Raw genomic sequence first — 22,706 nt, forward strand, 5'->3', positions numbered from 1 at the left:
AAAATCCCCATCACACACACACACACACCCACACCCACAGCAGCAGGACGCTTTAACAAATTCAGATCAGTAAAACAGTCTTTATTGTAGAAAAAAAAAACAATTTCAGACTTTCATTTAAAACGAAAACAAAAAAACACAAAATTGCTTGGGACATATAAATAAAACATTTCTTCCTTGGAAACCCCACTTATTCTAACACTGAAAAGCACTGGCCACAACAAAAAACTCAACAAAAAACTGGGTATTTAAACATGTCATGGCACAATGTGGTGTAACCAGTCTTCTCCATTTTCTGACGTGTATGTGGTACTATTCATTTGTTGCTAATTCAATGCCAGATGATGTCATTTAGGTCATCACACAACACTAGGACAATGAGGATGAACAGATTAAAATTGTGAAATATAGTCTTAAACAAAAGGCAGAATTGGAGTGTATGTGACTGTGTACAGGTGTGTTTGTTCCAAGGCATTTGTGAACATTGTATGTTCATAGCACTATATCATAGTGTCAACATTCAAATGGAAAAAAAAAATACTATGGCTTAGAGGCAGACCAACAAAGAAAGGGATTTGTGAAAATGTGTTGCATAGAAGTAAAAATTATCTCTAACTTGCAGGAAATAAAGTGTATTTTCCCACCCAAAACACTCTACTTATGGTCAGATATGGTTAACTTATTTGGGAGTCTGATATGTGCTGCTGCTGTCCTTTTATTCCTTCCAGAGCACTTGACCTTGATGTTATTGGAAAAAATCCTACGAAAAAATAAAGCGTGTTTGAGATAAATAAACAGTTTCGAAGATGGTGCATGTGTTTTTTTCAAAGTCACATTTTGCAATGTTAAAAATGAAATAGTTATTTTCATTTTCTCTAAAACCACACGCGAGTGCTCTGTTAATGAAATAAAAGGAGGCCCCTTAAAAAGGTGAACTGTACCTTTAAGGTTCAAACTGACAGGGACTAAGCTGGTCCCTACAGACACTGCTAAGGGATAATGTCACCACAGAGCTAGAGTTCATTCAGAGTGCAAAGAAGGACACATGGGAGAGTGAAAAGGGCACGAGTGTTTCTCAAAAACCAACAAACGTAAGAATAAGCTATCTGTCACAGCGATGCAAATACTGTCCAGGGGCACGACAGTAACCCAAACAATCTTTCGGCTCGGAGCGCAACAGCTAGGGAATAAGAAGTGTTTGTATAGAGGCCATTTTAACCCAAAGTATCTGTATAAATCATCAGTGATGTGCTGCAGTGTGCTGTGGTTCTGGGTGGTTCACAAGGAAGGGAAGAGAAGGAGCAGGGAGGCTGGTGAGGAGGCTCCCTTTTTTCCATCAGTCAGTTTCATTTAGGCCACAAGGTCGCCGCCACTCCTGGCCTCGTTCGTGGATCCATTTGTTTGATACTAAAGGCAAAGAAAATATTATTCTAACTCAATCAAGACACAGTACATATATTCACTCTTCTTCTTCTCTCATGCACTAAAGACCAGGTGTGACTCTTGGTTATGACTCTGGGTTTAATTGCTCAAATCAGCCCTCTCTTTAGTGAATACTATGGTCTCAAGCTGAGGTCTTTATATGATATTTTACAATGAACCAGACAAACAGTAGCTCACCCCACTTGTTGCCCACCAACACTGGGCACGCTGCATGTCGGGTGCTGTAGTCTCCTTCCCCGCTGGGAAACAGATTGTACCAGAACACTGCAGTGCCCTGAAACACACACACACACACACACACACACGGCAGAGGTTAGCAGTGTTGCGAACCCTCCAGGAAGAGCCACACATGTGGGAAAGTTAGCATCAGTCTTGTAAATTAATTTAAAAAAAATAAAACGTTTATGGTGACTTTATTACTATGACAGGACAAACGTATATGCAATTGCTTATAGTGCATGCTCCTATTTTGCATGGAAATATGACCAAAGAGGATTGTTTTGTTTGTGTACTGAATGTGACAACTCACTAATTGGTACTGTTCCTAGAAGAGAGGTAAAAACATTTCTGTTCTGCTATTAATTAATATTTTCACTGTGTGCTATACTTCAAAACAAACAAAAACAACTAACTACATTTAGATGGCAATACAATATATATCCCAATGAGACACAGCTACTAAGTCTGTAATAATGTTTTGTAGCAAGTGGAGGAAGATAAGCGGTTACCTTTTGTGGCCAAACTGCTGCACCAACGTCAGGGAACACTGTGGCTCCACCGGCCGATACATCACTCATCTACAGCAGAGACAGAGAGGCAAACAGAGGTTAGGAACCATTTAATCATTTGAATACTTCACATGAATACTGAAACTTATTGTGGTGCTTTGTCATAAAAATATCACTGGTTGTATTTTTGTCCCATTTTGCCTCATTGCATCCTTCATCATAGCAGGTCCTGCTTTAACTCAGATGTCACATTTGTGACAGCAAAGATTTTGGCGCACTGGTTTAAAACCGTAATCATAAACGACAGATAGCCCCTGATGTGTAATAACAGGGTGTCACTGTGAGCAAAACCAAGGATGAAAGTTTATGGTGAGCTTCACTGGCCCATTTCATCAGCAGCTTTCTTAACCACAGGTACTAAATGATACAAGACATCATGTGGGGTGAGAGAGTTCATTGCCCTGCCTGCTTATGGTCCTATTTCTATAAAAAGCAGCAGCGCGCACAGCTCTCAAATTTGAACGCTGTATCTCAGATGCATGGTAATGACATGGAACACAACACACAGACTGAACACCAGCACTCACTAATTAATAGTCTTGTTATGTATTAAATGTATTTGGGAGAATTTTCGGTGTTATCTGTGAGTGCCAGTGTTCTGTTTGTTTTGTTTTGATTTTTTTTTGGGCTTGTTCTGCATTTATTGGATTGAGACAGCTTAACATAAGCAGGACAGGTAGGGGAGAAAGAGAGATGAAGCAAATGGCCCGGGTATAAATCGAACCGAGGTCAAGCTCATGTTTCTTAAAACCCAACTTAGGCAAACAGATTTCTTCAGGCACATCAATTATCTGCAAGAGCCAGGTGTTTTTAACGGTACTGTTGGCTTCTGATTAATAATGGCTGAACTTTGTTTTGGTAAAAGCCGTATGTGGCCTACACTGTAAAAAAAAAAAGTTAATACATGTAGAGAATAAGTGTGTTCACAGATAACTATATGGAAGTATTAGTACTACGACAGGCACTATGGGCAAAGCTCTGTTTACTGAAATTATCCAGGACTTTTGATCAATAGGCCTGAATCTGTCAAATGAATTTACATAAGTTAAGAAGTTTAAAGTGGATACAAATAATATATTTCACACTGAAAATATCACATTTTATTTTTTGCTCGTTCCAATACTGGATGAAGCTGGATCATGGTTTAACATAAGATCTTTGGTGCATTAGGATCTTGATTAAAATGTATAATAAAGTTCCAGGGTTTTTCCACAACGACTGTCCACACATTATGTTTTGATGAGGGTGGTTGGAGAGTTTAATATGGTTTGGCCACCGTGTAAGCTGAGTTTGAAGTTAACAACAATGGTCTCTAAGTGTATTGAGGAAGTGCTCACTCACATAGAAGAGCCATGTTGCTATGCGGTTCCCGGTGCCCAGCTCTTTAAAGGCATCAGGCTCGTCTTTCTGTGGAGAGAGGAACATCTTGTCTTATTGTCTGCCATATTAACATAACAGCACATTTATAGAACTTGACCTATAAATTACAAAGGGGTCTTACCCTTCCGAAGTCAAAGTGAGGCTCGTATTGACCTCCAACGCCGTAATTTGCAACCTGCAGAGATCAGTAAAATATGATGTAAGTCTCACTTGGTTTCCAACACACACAGACACAGGTTAACAAAGAATAGAATCATAAACATTCACCAGGTGAATGTCCGGAACCTTCAACCTCCAACCAGCTAACTCTTACCTGCAGCTCTTCCGCAGTGTCCATTTCCAGCCCGGTGAGATCTTCAATCCTCTGGTTGATCTGATCAATCATTGGATCTTCATAGCCAGTGAGCCAAGCACTGGAATATAGCAGAACATGTCACACAGTTTTGTAAGTGAGACCCACATTTGTCCACCAGATGGTAGTAAAGATTTCCTTCTGAAATAGGCGACGGAGAGAAGTGTCATGCTAAAAAACTTTGCCGTGAAAAGCTCAAAAGGGAGGGGAGAAGTTTGGCATTACAATGGGATTTAAAGAAGGGAAGTGGAAGTATGAAGAAAAAGAAGGATAGGAAAACTGGCCCGAGATTCAGAATCTCCAATCAGCTCAGGGTACAGGGTTGCTCTGACTTCAAACCGTGTGTGTGTATTAGAACGTGGACATTTGGAAAATGTTTTCATGGGTCTTACAGTCCTCACACTACCTGCCTTTCATACTCACTCTAACTGCCCAGCCTAAGAGAAAGCCTGTGTTAACCAGCTGCTGACCGAACATTGGAAATGACCTCTTTCATTAGACTATTAAAACAGGGCTCTGTATGCCACATCAGAAGGCCTGACTGGCCACGGAATGCATATAAAAACGGTCAGGCCAGCCATAATTTTATAAAATGATTAAAGATAAAACTTAGATGAAGTTACCAACAAACACAACAGACAAAGAAAGACTCAAGTTTTGTCTCTAATTTCTTGAGTCAAAAATCCTGTGGGATGACTCCAACCTCCACAGGCTCCCTGAGTGTTTCTGAGAATATCTGCAGATCTACTCTGAACTGTGTGTATGTGCATATGTGGGACACAGTGAGATGAGTCATGCTTTTTTAGCAGGACTTGCTGTTGATAATAAGTTATATTTTGGAAGAAGTGTTGGACAAAATGTGAGCCAACAAATTTTTTTCATTTGTTTCCTCGAGCCGGTTGAGAAAGAGGTCAAACTTTTTGTTTGAGTACAACCACATGTCTTTTTGTCACTTCATCAGTCGACGTTCGCCGAAAGTGGAAATACATGCTGGCTAACACGTACGCACAAAAAAACATCAAAGCGACACCGCACCCTTGCACCAATGTGCACACTCACCCGAACATTAATTACCAAGAACAGTAAAACCAGAGCAATGTGGTGATTTTGGTGGCCTGCGTAAACTGCTATTTTTAGGGTGGGTTGCAAGTTAAACTTCCAAAGACAACTATCAAAGTGGGCAAGTTACTTTCCTACATGGTGGCCCTCTCTTAACAAAGATGCTTCCAGGTGTCAGTGTTTTTAAGCACATCAGGCTTTGGGAGTTTCTTAATCTCTGATGCTGATTTGGAAGTTAAAGAAGCAGAGAAGAACTGCAGCAGCTGTAATGAGCTCATACAAGAACGTGCTACAGGTTCATTCCTGGAAAGCGCAATGGGGAGCAGAGATTCAGTGCTCTGGATCTCAAAAAACCTGGGAAAAGAAAGCAGCTTTGTCAGGACTGCGCAGCTCCATGAAAATCATTAAATCATCGGGTAAACTGAAAGAACATGGAAAAACAACACAAGAGAGCTGCTCAGTTTGGCTTACACCAAGCTTGAACTCAATCTGGTGTTCTCGGAGTTTTCACTTAAATGAAAACGTCCTCTAGCGTTAGATTTCCTGGTGTAGCGAAACATTTTCAGTATTCCATGCTTACCAAATGCAGGGCTGGGTAAGTGTTTAATTTACCGTACAGAGGTAAAGATGAAGTGATGGATTGAGATTGAGGGTAAGGAGATTGTAGCCCTACTTGTTGACCTGTGACCCCTTACCTCTTGGAGACTCTGTATTGGGCCGTTGTAAGTTTCCCAGTTTGGGGGTCATGCACCGTGGCTCGCCTTAACTACAGTAGTTTCCAGCAGCAGAAGGACACCGAAGTCGAGGTAAAGAAGGTTAAAAAAAAAAAAAGGATGGAATGTGACACACACAAGAGGACATGTAAAAAAGCAAAAGGATGAAAGAGGGAGAGAAAAGAGAGGCAGATCCGGTCACTAGTTGTCAATGATATTCTTAAGAAGTGCCCAGAGAGTGTTTCAGAGGCCGATTCTAACAGCCAATTTTTGAAATTGAGCAGTAGGGAATAAATGCGTGCCTCTGATACACCCCCTGGCTCACCAAAGCTACTATGTTAATATCAACTAGTAGAAAAAGTAACACATTTTCCCGTCCTCTGCTTTCTTGTGTTACCTTTCTGCAGCAGACTCCTGAGCTGAGATGTATCAACAAATCCAAACCACATTTCCATTAGCTCTAAGAATGTCCTCTTTCTTTTATTTTGAAAGCGCCATGAGATGATACATTTGAATGAAACGCACTTCACAAACCAATAATAGCCTACAAATGTTTATATATAGTGTGCTTCAGCTCAGGAGTCTTAAACCGTAGGGAGGGTGGAGAAATTGAGTAATGCAGACGAACGGGAGTACAGAGGAGAAATGGGATGAGTCACCGAGGGGGAAAAGGGGGAGAAAGTCTCACCGTCTCCCTCCTAACTCTCTCTTATATCCTCCCTTCTTGGCAGCTCCTGCCCATGCCTTACCTTTTGCTGATCCGGTATGGAGCTGTCTCAAGCACTCCAGTGACGGGGTTGGAGATGGTGGCCCTGCGTAGCTGTGAAGCCAGGGACATGATTTACCCACACACAGCGACTCACACAATCAAAGATGTGTGTGCCTGTGTGCTTGCATAACTAGCAGCATCACATCAACCAGCCTCACAGCTTTGGCCTCAGGCGCCCTCAATACACTAAAGCACATACCAGAAACTGAGCAGGCTTTACAACTAATCAAAGTAAAAATGGAAAGTTACTAATATAGCTTTATATATGCATCATATGGGATCATTGGAGCACTGATTCTACTGAGAGTAACTTACTCGTGGCTTTGCCAGCTGCTTGACCCTCTCTATTTCTCTGTCAGAGATGATGTCAAGGTAGCGGACGATGTAGGGGCGGTCCCACTCATCCTGCTGTTTGACTGGTGCCAGCACGTACTTGGGGTTGTGATTGTTATCGTAGTAACGACAGAACAGCCTGCTCTGTCTGCGGGGGGTCTGATTGAGAGAAAACAAAAATAATAGATTTAAAATGAGGTGAATTTTGGAAGTTGGACGTAGTTTTCTCTTTTTTTCCCCCTCACCATTCTGTTGCCCTCGCCACGACAAAGCATCTCGTACTTCTTCCTCTCTGGGATCAGCGACGTGGGGACCTTCTTTTTGGGCTTTTCCGTTGTCTCCCTTTTCCCTCGTTCCTTCTGTTTGTCAGTTAATTTCTCCTCTGCCTTTTTCAGCTTCTCCAACTGGAACTCAAAGTACTTCAGGTTGCCCGTGGCGCGCTGGTGCTCTGGGTCTGAAAACAGGAAAACAAGAGGTGAACAGATATAATAGTGGTGAAAGAAGCAATATCAGATCCCCTGCATTCAAAGTAACTGAGCCGACAACTTCATGTAATTATATGCTTTTTATTTAGCCTGACCTTATCCATTCCTCAGAAACAAAATGTATAAACAAGACAGATTAATTCAGGGACTCTAATGACAAGGATGTTTTGGCTAACTATAATAATAGTTCAGTAGACAGTTTATGTCTGCTGGGCTTAGAAATGTTGGCCTCATGTTTGCAATTTAGATAATCTGTCCTAATGTTCTCGTCTTTCTTAGAGGTGCCATTGTGTGTTTTGCATTTACACAGTCTTATCTAGTCAATCAAAATAAAGCCTTGGGTCTGTGCACGGCTAGACAAAAACCATATCAAAACATGTAAAAGAATCCAAGGTTACCATATCAACCCACATTGCGAAAACATGCCTCCCTTTACACTTCAAAAATCGTGAAAGAACTTGATTGTACGGAGGGACTCACCCAGCTCAAGCAGCTTCTTGGTGTACTCCAGGGCTCGCTCTATCTCCCCCTGCTGGTAGATGGAGTAGCTGAGGTAGTCGAGCACTGTCACCTTATCTAAAGTGGACTCCTCTCCCTCGTCCAGCTGCTTCAGGGCCTGGGCCATCCACAGCTCCGTGTGGTAGTAATCCACATCAGAGTAGGCGATTTTCCCCAGCTCATAACAGTCCTCCACTGTCATGTGGCTCTTGTGTTTCACTCCTAGTAAGAAGAGGATGCAGAGGCAGGCATTGGCATGGAAGAAAAACTCACTGTAATTTCTAATGCAAGTCACAGACACCAAGATCCCTGCATGTTTTGCTATTTACTGTGACTTTAATGACACTAAAAATAAGTACAATAGTTGTGCAAGATAGATATGATATGCACTGATTAAAGGCCTTTACCAGGTAGGTCTCCTGTAGAGATTGTGTTGGCGTCCAGTCTGTACGTGTCTTGTAACCGGAGGAGAGCTTTAGCAGCCCCGGTCTGGTCCTCATCTGTGGGGAAGTACTGTCTCTGAATGGTCAGGTTGGAAATAAATCCTGGGAGGGATGGACAGAGAAAGAGATAGCAAAATGATTTAGTATTTAATACTTAAAAAACAGTCAAGGGAACAATAATTATTCTCTCCTAATTATCAGTGAGACTGCAAGAAGAATTATAGCTTTATATCAAGCCAAAAACTCTTGAGCAACATTCTCTTCTGCTTCAATAACTCATGTTGATTGCTACTAAAATATTTCAGGAGTGAATTAGCACCAGAGTGTTGCTGTAAACAAGCAGACATATACAGCTTTCCCTGGATTATCGAGTGCCTTTTAAAAGTCCTTTCCTTGTTTTTTTGGCAATTAAACAAAAAAAGCATCCGTGTACTCTGAATAAACTCTGCTGCACTAATTAGGTAGTTTCAAGATCAGTGAATCCCAGGACATTTATAGAAAGCACTGGAACAGACCAATGTCAAAAAGTAATGGAAAATCCTTGTATTCATTGTCATCTTCTTAGGCCTCACAGTATAGTCTAATTTAGGACAAAGCTGGAGACATGTATACTAACCGTCCTCAAATACAATTGTTTGAAATGTGTTTCCTTTTTACATACCATCAGTGGTGTCACTGAGCACAAGGCTCTCCAGGTCCCCCCACTCTGTGTTCAGCCTCTTCATCAGTTTGAAGGCATTGACAGGGTGTCCCAGGAAGCCCTCGGGGTCCTGTGTAGCTGTGGCTGACAATGAATCCAACTTGTCAGCCCACCTATCACAAAGATGGTAAAACAGAGTTAGATATCCATACATTCATTATCTATACCGCTTATCCTGTTCGGGGTCGCAGGGGGGGCTGGAGCCAATCCCAGCTGTCATTGGGCGAGAGGCGGAGTACATCCTGGGCTAATCGCCAGTCAATCACAGGGCTGACACATATAGAGACAGACAACCTTTCATGCTCACACTCACAACAACGGGCAATTTAGAGTCACCAAGGAACCTAACGAGCATGTCTGTGGACTGTGGGAGGAAGGAACTGGGGTTTGAACTTGGAACGTTTTCGCTGTGAGGCGAGAGCGCTAACCACTGCACCACCGTGCAGCCCTAGAATTAGATATATTGCTTTAATCTGAAACCATGAAAATAGTCTGCATAAGATTTGTGTATTATAGTTAAATATAATAAAATATATATATAATTAAATAGATAGTTAAATGAATGCCTCTTTGAGTATTAATCCATGTGTATAACTTTGTGCCCAAAAACTCACTTTTTGACCTGCTCGAGCTTGTTCTCCTCTGCTCGGATGTAATCCTTCAGAGAGGTGACGAGGTCTTTCTCTGTGTATAACAGATCCGTCATCTGTCCTGAGGAAGACAAATCAGAAAAATGTCACCATCAATACTGAAATCATGAAGTACAAAGGGTATCTCATGAGATTGTTTGCTTTTATGTGTGGGAAAACTTGGAGTCAAAAGAAAGACCAATTATATCTTAACATGTTCCTTGATGTTTTTTTACCTATGGAGGTGAAGAAGTCATTGTGGGCAGAGAGTGACTGTAGGGAGCTCAGCAACAATAAACACCAACATGGTAGCTCCATCCTGAGGAAAGAGAGGGAGTATTAGATATGTTTTAATAACATAGCCGGTACACTGGGGTGGCATAAAACACTTGAGTATTTCTTTACCTCTGCAGATATCTTGTTTAATCCCTAAAACAGACAGTTTAAGGCTTATTTTTCAAGTTTCAGTTATTGTCTGGATTACTAAAGCTCCCTCCCAGCGAGCCACATAAAACATTCCAGACATGGCTACTCATCCAGGCTACTGCTTCCCTTGTTGTCTTAAACTTCAAGATTTATCAAATTTCCTTCCTGTACTCCCTGCAGTGATGTTCTAGTTATTTAAAACTTAGGTGTAAGCACCATTGAAGATGGAAGATCATTTACAAAATAATTTTTAGGACATTAGGCCTGGGGATTGTGTAACTGGGGCATGATTTCTGCAAAGAAGCAGCTGCTGTTTTCAAAATATAGAAGCTAAAGCAGAAGGAATAATCAAAGCCTTGACCTAGAAAACTCTGAAAATCGTGTTAATTCTTTTCGAAGTGCAGCCTCGCAGCCACCACACAAAGCCAAATATAAGTCTGTGGTTGCTGTGACTGTGTCCGGTCTGGCTTTGGAGTTGGCACAGTCACGGCTTCAGGCCTGCGAGGAGTGGCACTGTGATCATTCTACCCAGACGGGCAGAAATTACAAGAGAACACAGACAGGAAGAAATGTGCAGGCACATGCGTGAATGTCGGTGTATCTTAAGAGTATGTGCACATGTTTATGCAGAGTGGTTGAAACTGAACAGTAGAAGAATACCTGTTAGGACCTGACATCTTGTTCATGTGCTAAAAAAGATGTGTGATTGTAAAAGGATCTGCATCTGGATTCAGATCGACATCAGAAATACTTCTACTAAAATACATAAAAGGAATGCATCTGTCTCCTGATCTGCACCAAAAAACGAATCACTTGTGCTTTTTCAGTGGCCTAACTTTACATAAAACTTATTAGAAGTATGTTACATTTTGAGTATACCTGAAGCTGAACCTTGTCTGTGCCGCACATTGTGTTAATGATTCTTGCAATGACAATGGGGGTAGACTTTAAGAAAAGTGGTGGAAACAAATGATTCAAACAGAGTCAAAATACATTTTAAAACGGTTCCCATAGAACAGACATAACAAAGATAAGAGGCACCTATGATAAAGCCACTCAAACCCTGGTTCGGTGCCTTGCTGAGAACATACCTTGGTTGAAAGACGCTACGATTAGTTCGTTAAAAGATCAATTGATTAGCCTAGCTAAATCAAAAAAAAATTTTAGATTGATAATTTGATAATTGATGCATTTAAGTAAAATGTATTAAGTATTGGTCGTGTTTCAAGTTTTTAAATGAGAAAAGATGCTGCTTTTGTGGTCTTACAATGAAGTAAATGAATAGCCTATGTCTCAGTTTTGGTTGAAAATAATGATAAAAATAAAATAATAATTGATTAAATATAAAGATAATAAATATGAAATCAATTAGAAATTAAAATAAGTAGTAGGCTACATGCAGCCCTACCTTGATTATGTTTTTCTAGCTCTACAAATGAGCTGCTTTTTCCAAAAACAAAACTTCTTCAACCTCACTCATAAACTGTGGTAAAATTTCCAAAATCGTTCTCTACTGCTATGGCACAAGCTGTAAAATACTCATTCAGGTTTGCTACCCACGCACGTACAGAGACTGAAATCCAGTGGCAGAGTAAAAGGTCATGCACGAACTCTTCACAGATGCAGATTACTAATTCCTTTCACTGAAAGCAGACAACAGGCTCAGGCAGGTTCGAACAGTCATTCCAAGGCAATCCTTCATTGTAATATCACATCTTCATATGACATTTAATGTAATGCCAGCAGCAAAGAAAAAGGAAAAATATATCTTTCAGAGCTTGTTAAATTAAAGCAAAGTTAAAATGCATTTAATTCAAACCAAAGTTTAGTTCAGTAAAGACTGAAAGAAAAAGTGCAAATAACCATTACGCCTAAGTGCTACTGCTGTGTTTCCAGAATCTCGGGTGCCATTTAGGCCATGATACCTTAAATATGCCTCTGCCACTTAGATTTCCTAGATAAAAACTTTAATGACAGGGAGACAAATACAGGCCCCTCTTGTTAAAATGTTGTAGATGTATTTTGCCAAGATTAGAGCTGTTAGTATAACAGTTATAATTTAGATCCATGTGTCATGCCACACATGAAAGTGAGTGGTAGAGAGTGCATGCATGAGACATTCAACATATTCCTTATAGCCCATTTTACCTGCCAGACACATTTAATGCAGTTTTAATGAACAGATTTGGGAGCTCTAAAAACGCATTCTGTTCAGCCATTCATAAGGATATTTTTTTTAGTAGTTAGATAGTTTTGCAGCTGAATTGCATTTTTACTGTTTTTTTTTACTGTTACTTCTGCTATTTCCTTTGGCTAGAACGTCAGAGATCACGACTAAACCAGTTACTTTCAGTTGTGAAATTTGAATGTGGGACAGAGAAAGCAGCAAAAGCAATCGAAATACTGGCAGGGAGTGGGGTATTTCCTCTGGGAGGAAGAGCTTAACCACTTTGTATAAGACGATAGTTTGAAATGAGGAATGCCTGAAGAAGTCTTGCAATTACATTTTTAAGAAATTAACCAAGAACCAACAAAACTATGAAAAATAACCCAATTGTTGGAATGTCCATAAACATTAGCAGGGAAAATTAAAATTTAAGAAACTATAAACAAAATATTATTTTCCATTATATTTTGGGCATAGACATTGACATCATACTGTACTGTATTGTACCGTATGCTATTTCCAATACAAAAGTATAAACATCTACAGGCCTAATAAACTGTTCCAATTAAACATTCAAGAGCACTCCTGTCTGTCTGCAATTTATTCTAGAAGCTTCGCCTTTATTACAACTGTCTTCTCCAAGTTTTACTGGGAGTGAAGCTGTGGAGTCAGATATCACAGGATGTGGATGAAGAGGACTGCCACGTCTTCGCCCCTCCCCGCCGGGGAAGCTCATGTGAGGGCTGCACAGTGCCCCATGGAGTCTGAACTGATTTTACCTGCAATAACCCGTCAATAACCCCTAACTGTAAACTTACTGACAGGAGGTGGGGATTTCATTTTGGAAAGCAGCTAGTTTTTGTTTACCGAAATAAGTGAATATTAAGTTAACAACAAGAGCATAACCTAGAAATTGAAGTTATATCCATATTAGTCTTCATCCATACAGAGCATAATAGGTCTCTCATACAGGGCAGTGCATAACTTAACAGACAACGCGACTTTATTGCATAAATTACGTGTAAATAATGCTGTTATTGAGTTTATGCAGTTTAGAGACGCAGCAGCATCCCACGCTGCATTGCACAGGAATGCCATAACACAGACACTAGTTTCACAGGCAGATTTGGTTCACTTTCCTCGCACTTTACAACTCGAGCTAACTGCATTTTGCAAAGTTTACTTCCTATGAATCGGTTCCGTCTTACTAAAATGTTTGCTGCGGCTACCGAGAACCACCACATAAATCAAAGTTTCCTCCATGTTAGCTAGTTTTTAGCTAGCTTAGCCAGCTAACGTTTCCCTAACTGAAATGAACAGCAAATGGAATGTTGGACTAGCTGAATGGAACGTTGGACTAGCTAAATAGAACTTTGCATCGTTTAACTTAACGGTCGCTATTAACATACTGTGAGGACGTTGATAACTGCGGTTTGATATGAGAGATACCTGGAAGGACAGAAAAGTTTTTTCTCCATTTTATCTGAGGTAGGAGTCAATAGTTACCTTAACGAGAGCATCCTGAAGCAGAAATGTGTCCCCGGTCGATGGGTCCTCTCAAGCCGGAGACTCGGTGCAGTCAACGGTAAGAAGATGAAGAAGGAGTGTGGTGCTTCGTCCTATCTGTGATGATCCGGCGCACAGCTGGCCATCTGGTGGTAAAGGGCTGGATTTCTAGAAGTCTGAATGCTACGTGCAGATTCTCACATGCATACAGACTTCTGCTACTAGAGATTTTGGGGGCTGTCGTTTGTAAATTGCTAGGGGAGGCGTCTAGTTGTCTTCACCCGTGCTGACACAGTCATGGATGAGTATTTGGAGTTTTACTGTTTAAAGTTGTATTTGTAAGAACTAATTTCCCCGTTACTTTCTCACACGGGATTGTGCAAAACTTAAATCCGTTTAATGCCCTTTTCCACCATGGCCCCATTGTGATTGTCCACCGATAAAGAATCCGTTTTTCACAATATATTTTATTGACAAAAAGCTTAAGCCACTACCCGTTGTCCAGTAGCTCAATTCAAACTTATGTTCTGAGCCTGTTCTGTGCCAGTTTCTTAGATTTTTCGAGTTTCACCTGCAGACTTCTCTTCCTTTTTTTCCACATTCCAGAAAATTCCTCCCTCCCTACCAAAAACTGTGACTGGAGGGAGGGAATTCCTCAAGTATGCTACTGAGTTCAACAGGGTGGAGCTAAGTGTGAATGAGGGAGAGAGAGAAACGGTGAAGTTACTGTCATATTTCTTGCATGCCATACACAACAAATGTAACCAAATGAAATCTCAATGACATGCCCTGTGTAAACACTACAGTGTGGACTGTATATATCTGTGATAAACACTGGTTATAAGCAAACCCACCATTCAGTTTTTGAATACTTTTTAACTAATGGCATGACTCAGCATATCAGAATATCATCACCTCATTGAATAACATAGATAAACAGGAACCTTTTATATAAAATACTATTATTAATGTATAACGTTCTATTAACTATCACCAAGCAAAATGTCATAACAGTGATTATATAATTAAAACCTGTAGGGGAATATCTATTCTTTGAGAGACTTTTGTACAAACTCAGTTTTTTCAGTCTCTATTTTACAAAGTGAACTGAAGTGAAAAGAAATGGACGACAGTGACATGCTCGCAATGTTAGCTGAAACATTGATTAACAAATGTTCTACATAGAAGACAGAATGTAACTGAAGCGTAATAATCCGAGTGTATTTCTGTGTATCCTCAAGACTGAAAGTCGATTGCTGACCTGAGCTGCATCCTTCCTCTGCATACAGCAGTATTATAGAGTACTTCCGCAGGTCAATACAGCTGATAAGACAGCCCAGCTCAGGGCGGATCACCATCACAGCAGCCCGTGCTGTCACCACGTGGCTGTCCTTGTACCTAAAACATGTATTTAGATTTTTAAGCATTGCAAAGTGATAGAATACTGTACAGACTTCTGCATTGCCTGCTTTATTTCTTAGAATTAATGATTATATTTTGTTGAGAAAGACGTGTTGATTCAAAACTTTTAAGGCCAGATGATGCCATTGATGGATTTTATTTCAATGTAAATGTAGTGCATAGTGTATGACCTATAAAGCCTCTGAGGAGCACTGACTTTCTGCCCTGCGACAATCCAGGATGAGAATATAATAAGGATCATGCAAGGCAGGTTGGCGTTTCCTCTGCGCTCAGCAGGTTGTACACTTGCTGTGGGGTTATATATCCTCGTTCTACACTGGCTGTTTGTGGAAGAGCAGGTACCAGCACCTCTTCTGTCTCGCATACTGCTTGTAGGCAGAAGTACAAAAGTTGCAGGGTGTCTTTGTGTGTGTTGTTGTGGTTGCTTAAATTCTTAAAGACAGAGAGAGTAGTAAAAATACACCCCTTACCTTTGTACTAGATAGGTAAGAGGGAGGAGCGGTCACTGTTTGTGCTATTGACCTCTCTGTCACAGATGCTGCTCACTTTCTGGGATGTGTTGACAGGGTCTCTGGAGGCCGCTCTACAGCTGTAATTCACTCTGACATGTACACAGAGGACAGCAACATCAAGACAGCTCTACAGAAACATAAAAGGAGGCTAAACTGTAAATATGATGACTCCCATATGCTCTGTTTTAGACTTTAACAAGTAAATAAAACAGCAGAACTCTTTACCTGGGCAGTACTACGTCCATCTTCTTCAAGTCATTTGGCAGATGCATCAGCTGTTCCCACCAGCCCTTCATTAGAAGAACATGCTACACCAAGAAGAGATACTGTTAAAATCTTTTCAATTAAAAATCCCAACAGGAAAAATAAGGTTTGGAAATACCCACAAAGCAGGTATTTCTTGTATAGCTGTGATTGCGACTCAACCTCAGCTTCACCCTGCACTTAATTTAGCTGGTGATCATGGAAACACAGTAACGGTTAAGTGCTCTAGAGGGCCACATGGACGTTGGCTCTTGACAGGTGAGGAGAGATCTGGGTAGGTGTCCTACTTCATCCAAATTAACTCCCAGTAATCGTTGGTCAGCACAAGGTTTCAAGTTGAAACCAAAAAGACCATGCAGAAACCAAAGATTGGGGTTGTACTCAGAGAACAGAAGGATAAGGGAGGATATAAAAGTATGCATATTCCTCACAGCAGCCTTCATGATGTTCTGTGCACCTCTTACTTGTTTGTTTAACCTGGTCACTGTCTTTTAATTGAACTGGTTTTAGCTCTTTTGGGATGTAGCCTCTTTCCTCCAGACATGTCAATTACATAAACTTATTTAAGCTCAGAGCAGCTGGCCTGGCGCTTTTTATGGCTCCTTGGCCAGGTTTTGCTATGGTTTCCGGGTTGAACCACTGTTTACGCCAAAACCTCTTGTTTGGTTTGTGTTTCAGATGTTTATACCCGACCCACAGCAATATATATATAGATCCCACCATATTCAATTTAGCTGTTTAAAACAACATACATGATAGGGTGTTCAACACACCACCATCTCTGTTTAAATAAACATTTTGCAAAACATTTTTATAGGCTAAATTTCCCTATTCACGTCTTGTGTCCATGACACAAACTGCAGGGTGGGTGAAAGAGGTTTGGAGGACGGATTTAGCGGCGAGTGACCAGGGAGTTGAAGAATGGACCAAGGGGATCTCCACCTGAAAGCCTGGGGAATGGGCAGAGGCAGAGCAGGAGACAACAGGCTGATGGCCTGGGGGCTAGAGAGAAGAAGTGCAGGAGCCTTGTGTTAAGACAGCAGCAAGTTATAGATCTGGAGGACTTGGAGGCATGGCTAAAAGGCAGAGGAGGTCTCGAAGGTAACCAGGATGATGCCATATAGGCATATATTGAAAGAGAGGAAGGCCCAACAGGTGGCCCGCCTTGGAGGTTGACAACGTTATGGGAACCTCTCTGCAGGTCTCCCACAACACACAGGAGAGGTTGGTGATGAGGAAGGATCCCCTCTTGAGAAAGGCAACGAGGAAGGGTCCCCTTTATAGGTCAGCAAAGAGGACCAATACCCTCTGGAGGTTGATGACAAAGGTGAGACAATGGGTGCCGGTCCTAAGGCCAGGGAAGGGTAACCAGGTGACCAGAGCAGGAGACTGGCAACAGGAGTGCTTAGTAAGGGGCCAGTGGCTGGGCATCCTTACTGGATGCCAATTGGAGGTCTGGCTGGGCTCCAGCATTGATGGCTTACAAGGGTTCAGACTGGGTGGAGGCAGGGAAACCAACTGAATGGTATAGTATATATATACTTATAAAGCGCTTTTCTAGTCTTTGTGACCACTCAAAGCTGCTTTTACACTACATGTCACATTCACCCATTCATACAATGATGATGATCATCACATTCATACCCATCCGCTATGCCAACGGGAGCAATTCAGGGTTCAGTGTCTTGCCCAAAGACACTTCGACATGAAGACTGAGGGAGCTGGGGCCTCCGACCTTCCGATTGACAAAACCGACTCTACCACTGAGCCACAGCCACCCAAACTAAGGAACTAGGGTTCCTTGCTTGCAAAGTGGACGTGACAATGGGTTTTCAAGCTTGCACAGTCCCAAGGTGACTGCTGAATGCTGTTGTAGTATCTTCAACTGTCCCCAAATGGCGCAAAGAGTTCAGGGGATACAGGCTCAGTACAGGCAGGCAGTGGGCTTGCTAGCACAGGACATGCAGGATCAAGACAGGCAGGTAGCAGAGAAGGACAGGAAGGCTGCAGGCACAAGGACCTGGAAAAACAGAAATGTGGCAGGGGAGGGACGGAACAGACAGTGACCTAGCCTTTTATCTGAAATGTAACAAGTAAACCCAGCTATGAAATACGTGTAATAGAGTAAAAATCTTGTGGAGTAAAAAGTAGCAAACGGAAGAACGCAAGTTAAGGAAATATCAGTACTTTGAAATACTACTAAAACAGTACTCGAGTAAATGTACATGAAAGGCTTAATATAAGTTATATCTTACCAACTTATTTTGAAACATTTTCAGTACTGGTATTTTTTGTCTTTATACTTTTATTCATACAAACATGTGTCTAATGCTTTGTAAGACAAAGTCTTTGTATCGACAAGCCTCAAAACAGAGTATTGCTGCCCCCTGTTGAGCTCCTAGGTAAGTTAGCTAATAACTTGGTGTACACTGTGCAAGATCAGAGATGAATATATACACACACATCCATGCACACAGATCACTCAGTGTTTACATGAAAAACATGGGTGTGCTTGCATGTAATATGTACACGCATGATCATTCACCTTCCTCCATTCTATTGCCGTTGCATTTTGACAGCCTAATGGGCAATGACAAAAAGCCTTCTGCAGCTTACAGGCTAGTTTCTATAGTATTCTGAACCAATCGGAGCACTCCATGCATGAAGCTAGTTCTTTGTGTTAGAACCTTAGAGTACAGACCTTCCCCCTTTGGTGTGAGAAGTCTGTTGACTTAAGCAGACCCTTCGTCATGCTGCCATGTGGCCGATGATGCCTTCAGGACTTAAATGCAGCTACAGGGATCCAGACAGAGGCGAAGTAGGGAAAATAAAACTGGGGATGAACTGTCAGGAATGTCACAAACAGGTGTCAAAGCTGAAGAACCAGTTAACTCTCTAATGTCTCATCAGCAGGCCACATAACAATAAAGATTTTTTTTAATTACCAACAATTGGTAACATACAGCCTAGTAGGTCAAATTCCTCTTTCAAGGCTGTTATCTCTCAATATCCTTTATTATGCGTCATACAATGTATCAGCAAACATATCTAAAATGACACAGCAGATGGTATTTGCTCTGACAAAGCTTAAACAACTGGCATACTAGATTGCTTCTTTTATTAAGGGACAACAAACACACCAGGACCAAAGTCCACCAGGACACAGTGAGGAAATGCATGAAGTGAGTGTTAGCAGCAGACAGCGGTTCATTCAGCACAACGGTGGCAGGGACACGTTGGTCTTGGTCGTCATTAATATCGTCCTAAGAGTTGGAGTTATGGACCTTCGAAATGAAATATGACTTAATGAGGGATTTCAGGCGTAAGTGACTAAGTTTTTGGTCTCGCGGCTTTTTTTCCCCCACAGTTTATTGACTAGCCGAAAGAGATGTACCAGTTAGACTATAAAGCAGCTTACAGCCGTAGCGATAGGCTACGTTTCCCTTTCCCGGTGTTATTTTGAGCCTATTCATTTACGTAACTTTTAAATTGTGTAGCTACTTTCTTGAAATGTCTTCTACTTTATTCTTAAACAAATTAGATTAATACTTTAGCAATAGCCTATAGCTTTCATAAGGTTAAACGTCATTATTAAGATCTCCAATATTCTCTTATAGCTATTTTGGCATGTTGATATCAATCGGATACAATCGGAAGGTTGGAGGTCCCCAGCTCCCTCAGGCTACATGTCGAAGTGTCCTTGGGCAAGACACTGAACGGGTATGAATGTGATATCTGATTGACAGTTGGGTACTTTACGTTGGGTACCTCTGCCATCAATGTATGAATGGGTGAATGTGATATGTAGTGTAAAAGCAGCTTTCAGTGGTCGCAAAGACTATAATAGCGCTATATAAGTACAGTCCATTTACCCAGACTTATGTGTATTAATCCCTCAATATGTGCAGTGTATTATTCTGGAGTATGCATACAGACTGATGCAAACAAGGGAACAAGTTGTGAAGTTGTACAGAGGAAACAATGTAGAAACTTTGAATTAACTTATACTCATTATCTTAGTACAGGGTACAGTATGTTAGTGAAAATAAGTTGAATACGTTTGTTGAAAGATGGTATAACATATGGTTCAGCATGTCACCTACACTGGAGGATGTTGATGACAAGGAGTGTTGTCATGAAGATGCTGTAAACCAATTATATATCAGTTATGTTACTGGGTGTATAATTAAGTAGGTATAGTTATGTGGTAAAACAGAGTCTGACTTCAGAGGCCTGAGGCAGTTAAGGTTTAAGTGGATTGATACTGTTGTGACACAGTACTGTTAATTGTTATGTAGTAGTAGATAAGCATGAGGGGCTAGAGCAAGGGGATTATTGATATTTTTTGTCCTATCACAGTTTAATTAAAAATAAAGGACACACAAACTACAGTCATGGGTTTGGACAATATTGGTCTATATTAAAATGTGATATGGCTAGCTGTCTGATAACTACATTGTTGCACCCTTGTTCCCAAACTTTTAAATACTAAATGTGAAAACAATAAATCCGGCTGTTTTGCAGGTAAAAGATGTGAATACATTTCTAAAGTAAAAACTTCCTGTATATAATATATGTAGAGGCTTATGGCAATAAAGAGACAGGATGTCATTGCTAACAGCTTCTAAATGTTCAATTCATACTTGAGAGGAGATATTTCCTGTCCTCCTGGTTTATAATGTTATAATGTTCTTCTTCTTCTTCACTGTCTCCAGACAACAGATCCCTGCACTCCACCCTTTGCACAAAATGACAGCATGTCCTTTAGGTAAAAGGTAATCCTACTGGCTTTTACAAAATATTATTTGTTTCTTTCTGAACCAGGCAAATGATAATAAACCTGTATTTACATAGCCAGACTTCGTTTGCATGTACAGTATAATAGTGTTCCACCATCCACAAGAGCATATCTGTCAGCTAAACAGAGCAACCTTCTCCTGATAGTGAGCTTTATAAAACATTACGCTCTGCAAAAACAGTAGTTTAGCTCTACGTCTAGTTAAATTAACTTAATACAATTTGCACCAAACTAAAATCAGAGCTCATAAATGTTATATTTATTAACGGATTCATGTCTGTGTCTATGTGCAGCTCGGGGAGGTGGTGTAGGGGATGGTGCGCCTCAGCCGCAAAGACTCTTTCATCTAATCATGCTCTGAAGCCGCTGGTTCCCGCCCTCTGCCTGGTGGTCTTGGTGATCTATGGCCTGGCTGACAAACTACGAAACTTTGTGGCCGGGATCTTCTTCCCTCAGTATCACTACCCGTATGCAGTGGCTCTCTGCTTTGCACAGGTTGGTACCTTTGCTGCCTGGCTGATTCACACATTAATCTGAGTTAATCAATCAAAACTGGAGGTGTTATTTGCCTGCAGCACCTGCATGTATTATTAATTCTGATAAGAGTGCACATACTGTAATGGCTTACCTGCTGTTAAGTTTACACAAAGCACTGAGTTCTCTGATGGCAAGTATTTGCGTCTACCGTAATTATATGTGCTTTTATACTGTCTCTGCAAACACATACCAAATTAGCAAATCACAACGAAATGTATTAACATTATGTTAAAAATGGGAAAATTATTACTATTATAAATTATAAATTATTACTTCTACTAATGTGTGAATGTCAAACAAAGACGCTTCATTGACAAATCTTTAAAAAAAGATTCTTTTACTGGATTTTTGTTAATCATTGGTTAACTTCATGCAGTACACGGAAATGTGGCTGCTGGCTATTGTAGCTCTGTCACTGCTTGCTGTGTGTGTGTGTGTGTGTGTGTGTTAGTTTGAAGGACAGGACATGTGGTCCTGTTACAGACAGAAGGGGCTCATTGTTATTGAATACCTGCGCATGATAGATGTTTAACCAAATGGTTAACAAAAGGGCCTACATGTAAATGTGGTCCTGTCCAAAGTCTGAACGAGCTAATGACTGAGCCCAGTCATTCACGACTGGTTGACCTTTAGTGTGAAGATTTAATGTGAGTGTAGTGTGATAATGGGAAAATGTATAGTTTTTTTTATGTCTGACTTTCATCGCAATTATAAATGAACAAATAATTACTCAGTTTAACTGAACCAGGGAACCGACACTTGTAATGATTTACAAGCTCTGTGGTAGAGACAGTGGGAGGGGCTGTAGAGACTTCAGTCTGAAGGTGCAGTGATCCACGTGGCATTCTGAATGTTGTTGTAGGATGGATATACTTTCTTATAAACATGTTCTGGATCTTTATCCTTAACTTTGGTGTTTTAGTTTTGGCCACTAAACATACATCATGCTTTAAAACTGTAGAGATATAATTAGCGAGGACGTAGATTAAATTTGATTGATTGATTAGGGTTGCACCCAACAGTAATTTTTATGATCAATAAATAATTTAACATTATTAAGATAATAATTTTGTCAATAATGGATTTATTTAGTCTATAAAATGTAAGGTTATAGTGCAGGGTGTCAATTGCATTTTCCCAGAGGAAAAAAATTACTTCATTTTTAAAATCATTTCATCTTGAAATGTGCACGTTTCTAAGGTTATCTACTTGTAAATGATAAACAAAATAGCAGGAAAAATTACATTAATAGCTGATGGATGATAAATAGTTACTAGTTGCAAAACATACGAGTAGGCCCAGGTTCAGCACATTATTGTTTTGCATCGCTTACATGCAAGTCAGGAATTAAAACCAATGTTCAAGATGTATTAAAGTGACAGATTTGGTATAAAAAGCCAAAAGTTTTACTGTGACGGTGTGAGAGATGCAGATGTTACTAAGCTGCTTTGAATGCCCTCTATCATCCACATGAGCTGAAGC

General features: G+C 40.7%; 1 protein-coding gene across 2 annotated transcripts; it reads right to left on the reverse strand.

Annotated features, from left to right (window-relative positions):
• Positions 1–65: 65 nt before the first annotated feature.
• Positions 66–13,876, reverse strand: LOC138588413 (prolyl 4-hydroxylase subunit alpha-1-like). 2 transcript variants are annotated; one of them, XM_069658522.1, is made up of 15 exons: positions 13,692–13,876; positions 9,829–9,911; positions 9,578–9,674; positions 8,925–9,076; positions 8,228–8,365; positions 7,803–8,042; positions 7,083–7,291; positions 6,820–6,996; positions 5,718–5,788; positions 3,925–4,024; positions 3,733–3,786; positions 3,573–3,638; positions 2,172–2,240; positions 1,621–1,717; positions 66–1,407 (listed from the first exon to the last, which is right to left on the reverse strand). In XM_069658522.1, the coding sequence occupies exons 1-15, from the start codon at positions 13,703–13,705 to the stop codon at positions 1,337–1,339; spliced, it is 1,638 nt and encodes a 545-aa protein (XP_069514623.1). In that variant the 5' UTR covers positions 13,706–13,876; the 3' UTR covers positions 66–1,336. The 2 variants fall into 2 exon arrangements, with proteins under 2 accessions (XP_069514623.1, XP_069514622.1); XM_069658521.1 differs by lacking the exon at positions 5,718–5,788 and adding an exon at positions 6,485–6,555.
• Positions 13,877–22,706: the final 8,830 nt, after the last annotated feature.

The sequence above is a fragment of the Semicossyphus pulcher genome, unplaced genomic scaffold (assembly GCF_022749685.1).
Source record: "Semicossyphus pulcher isolate SPU_LCO1_2020_fin unplaced genomic scaffold, fSemPul1.0.p SCAF_12, whole genome shotgun sequence".
Lineage (NCBI taxonomy): Eukaryota > Metazoa > Chordata > Actinopteri > Labriformes > Labridae > Semicossyphus > Semicossyphus pulcher.

Coding starts and splice junctions, on each gene's coding strand:
- LOC138588413 (XM_069658522.1), bottom strand. Junction 7,292..7,802: donor CAAGAAGCTGCTTGAGCTGG/GTGAGTCCCTCC, acceptor TCCTGTTTTCAG/ACCCAGAGCACCAGCGCGCC. Junction 5,789..6,819: donor AGCAGCTGGCAAAGCCACGA/GTAAGTTACTCT, acceptor AAACTACTGTAG/TTAAGGCGAGCCACGGTGCA.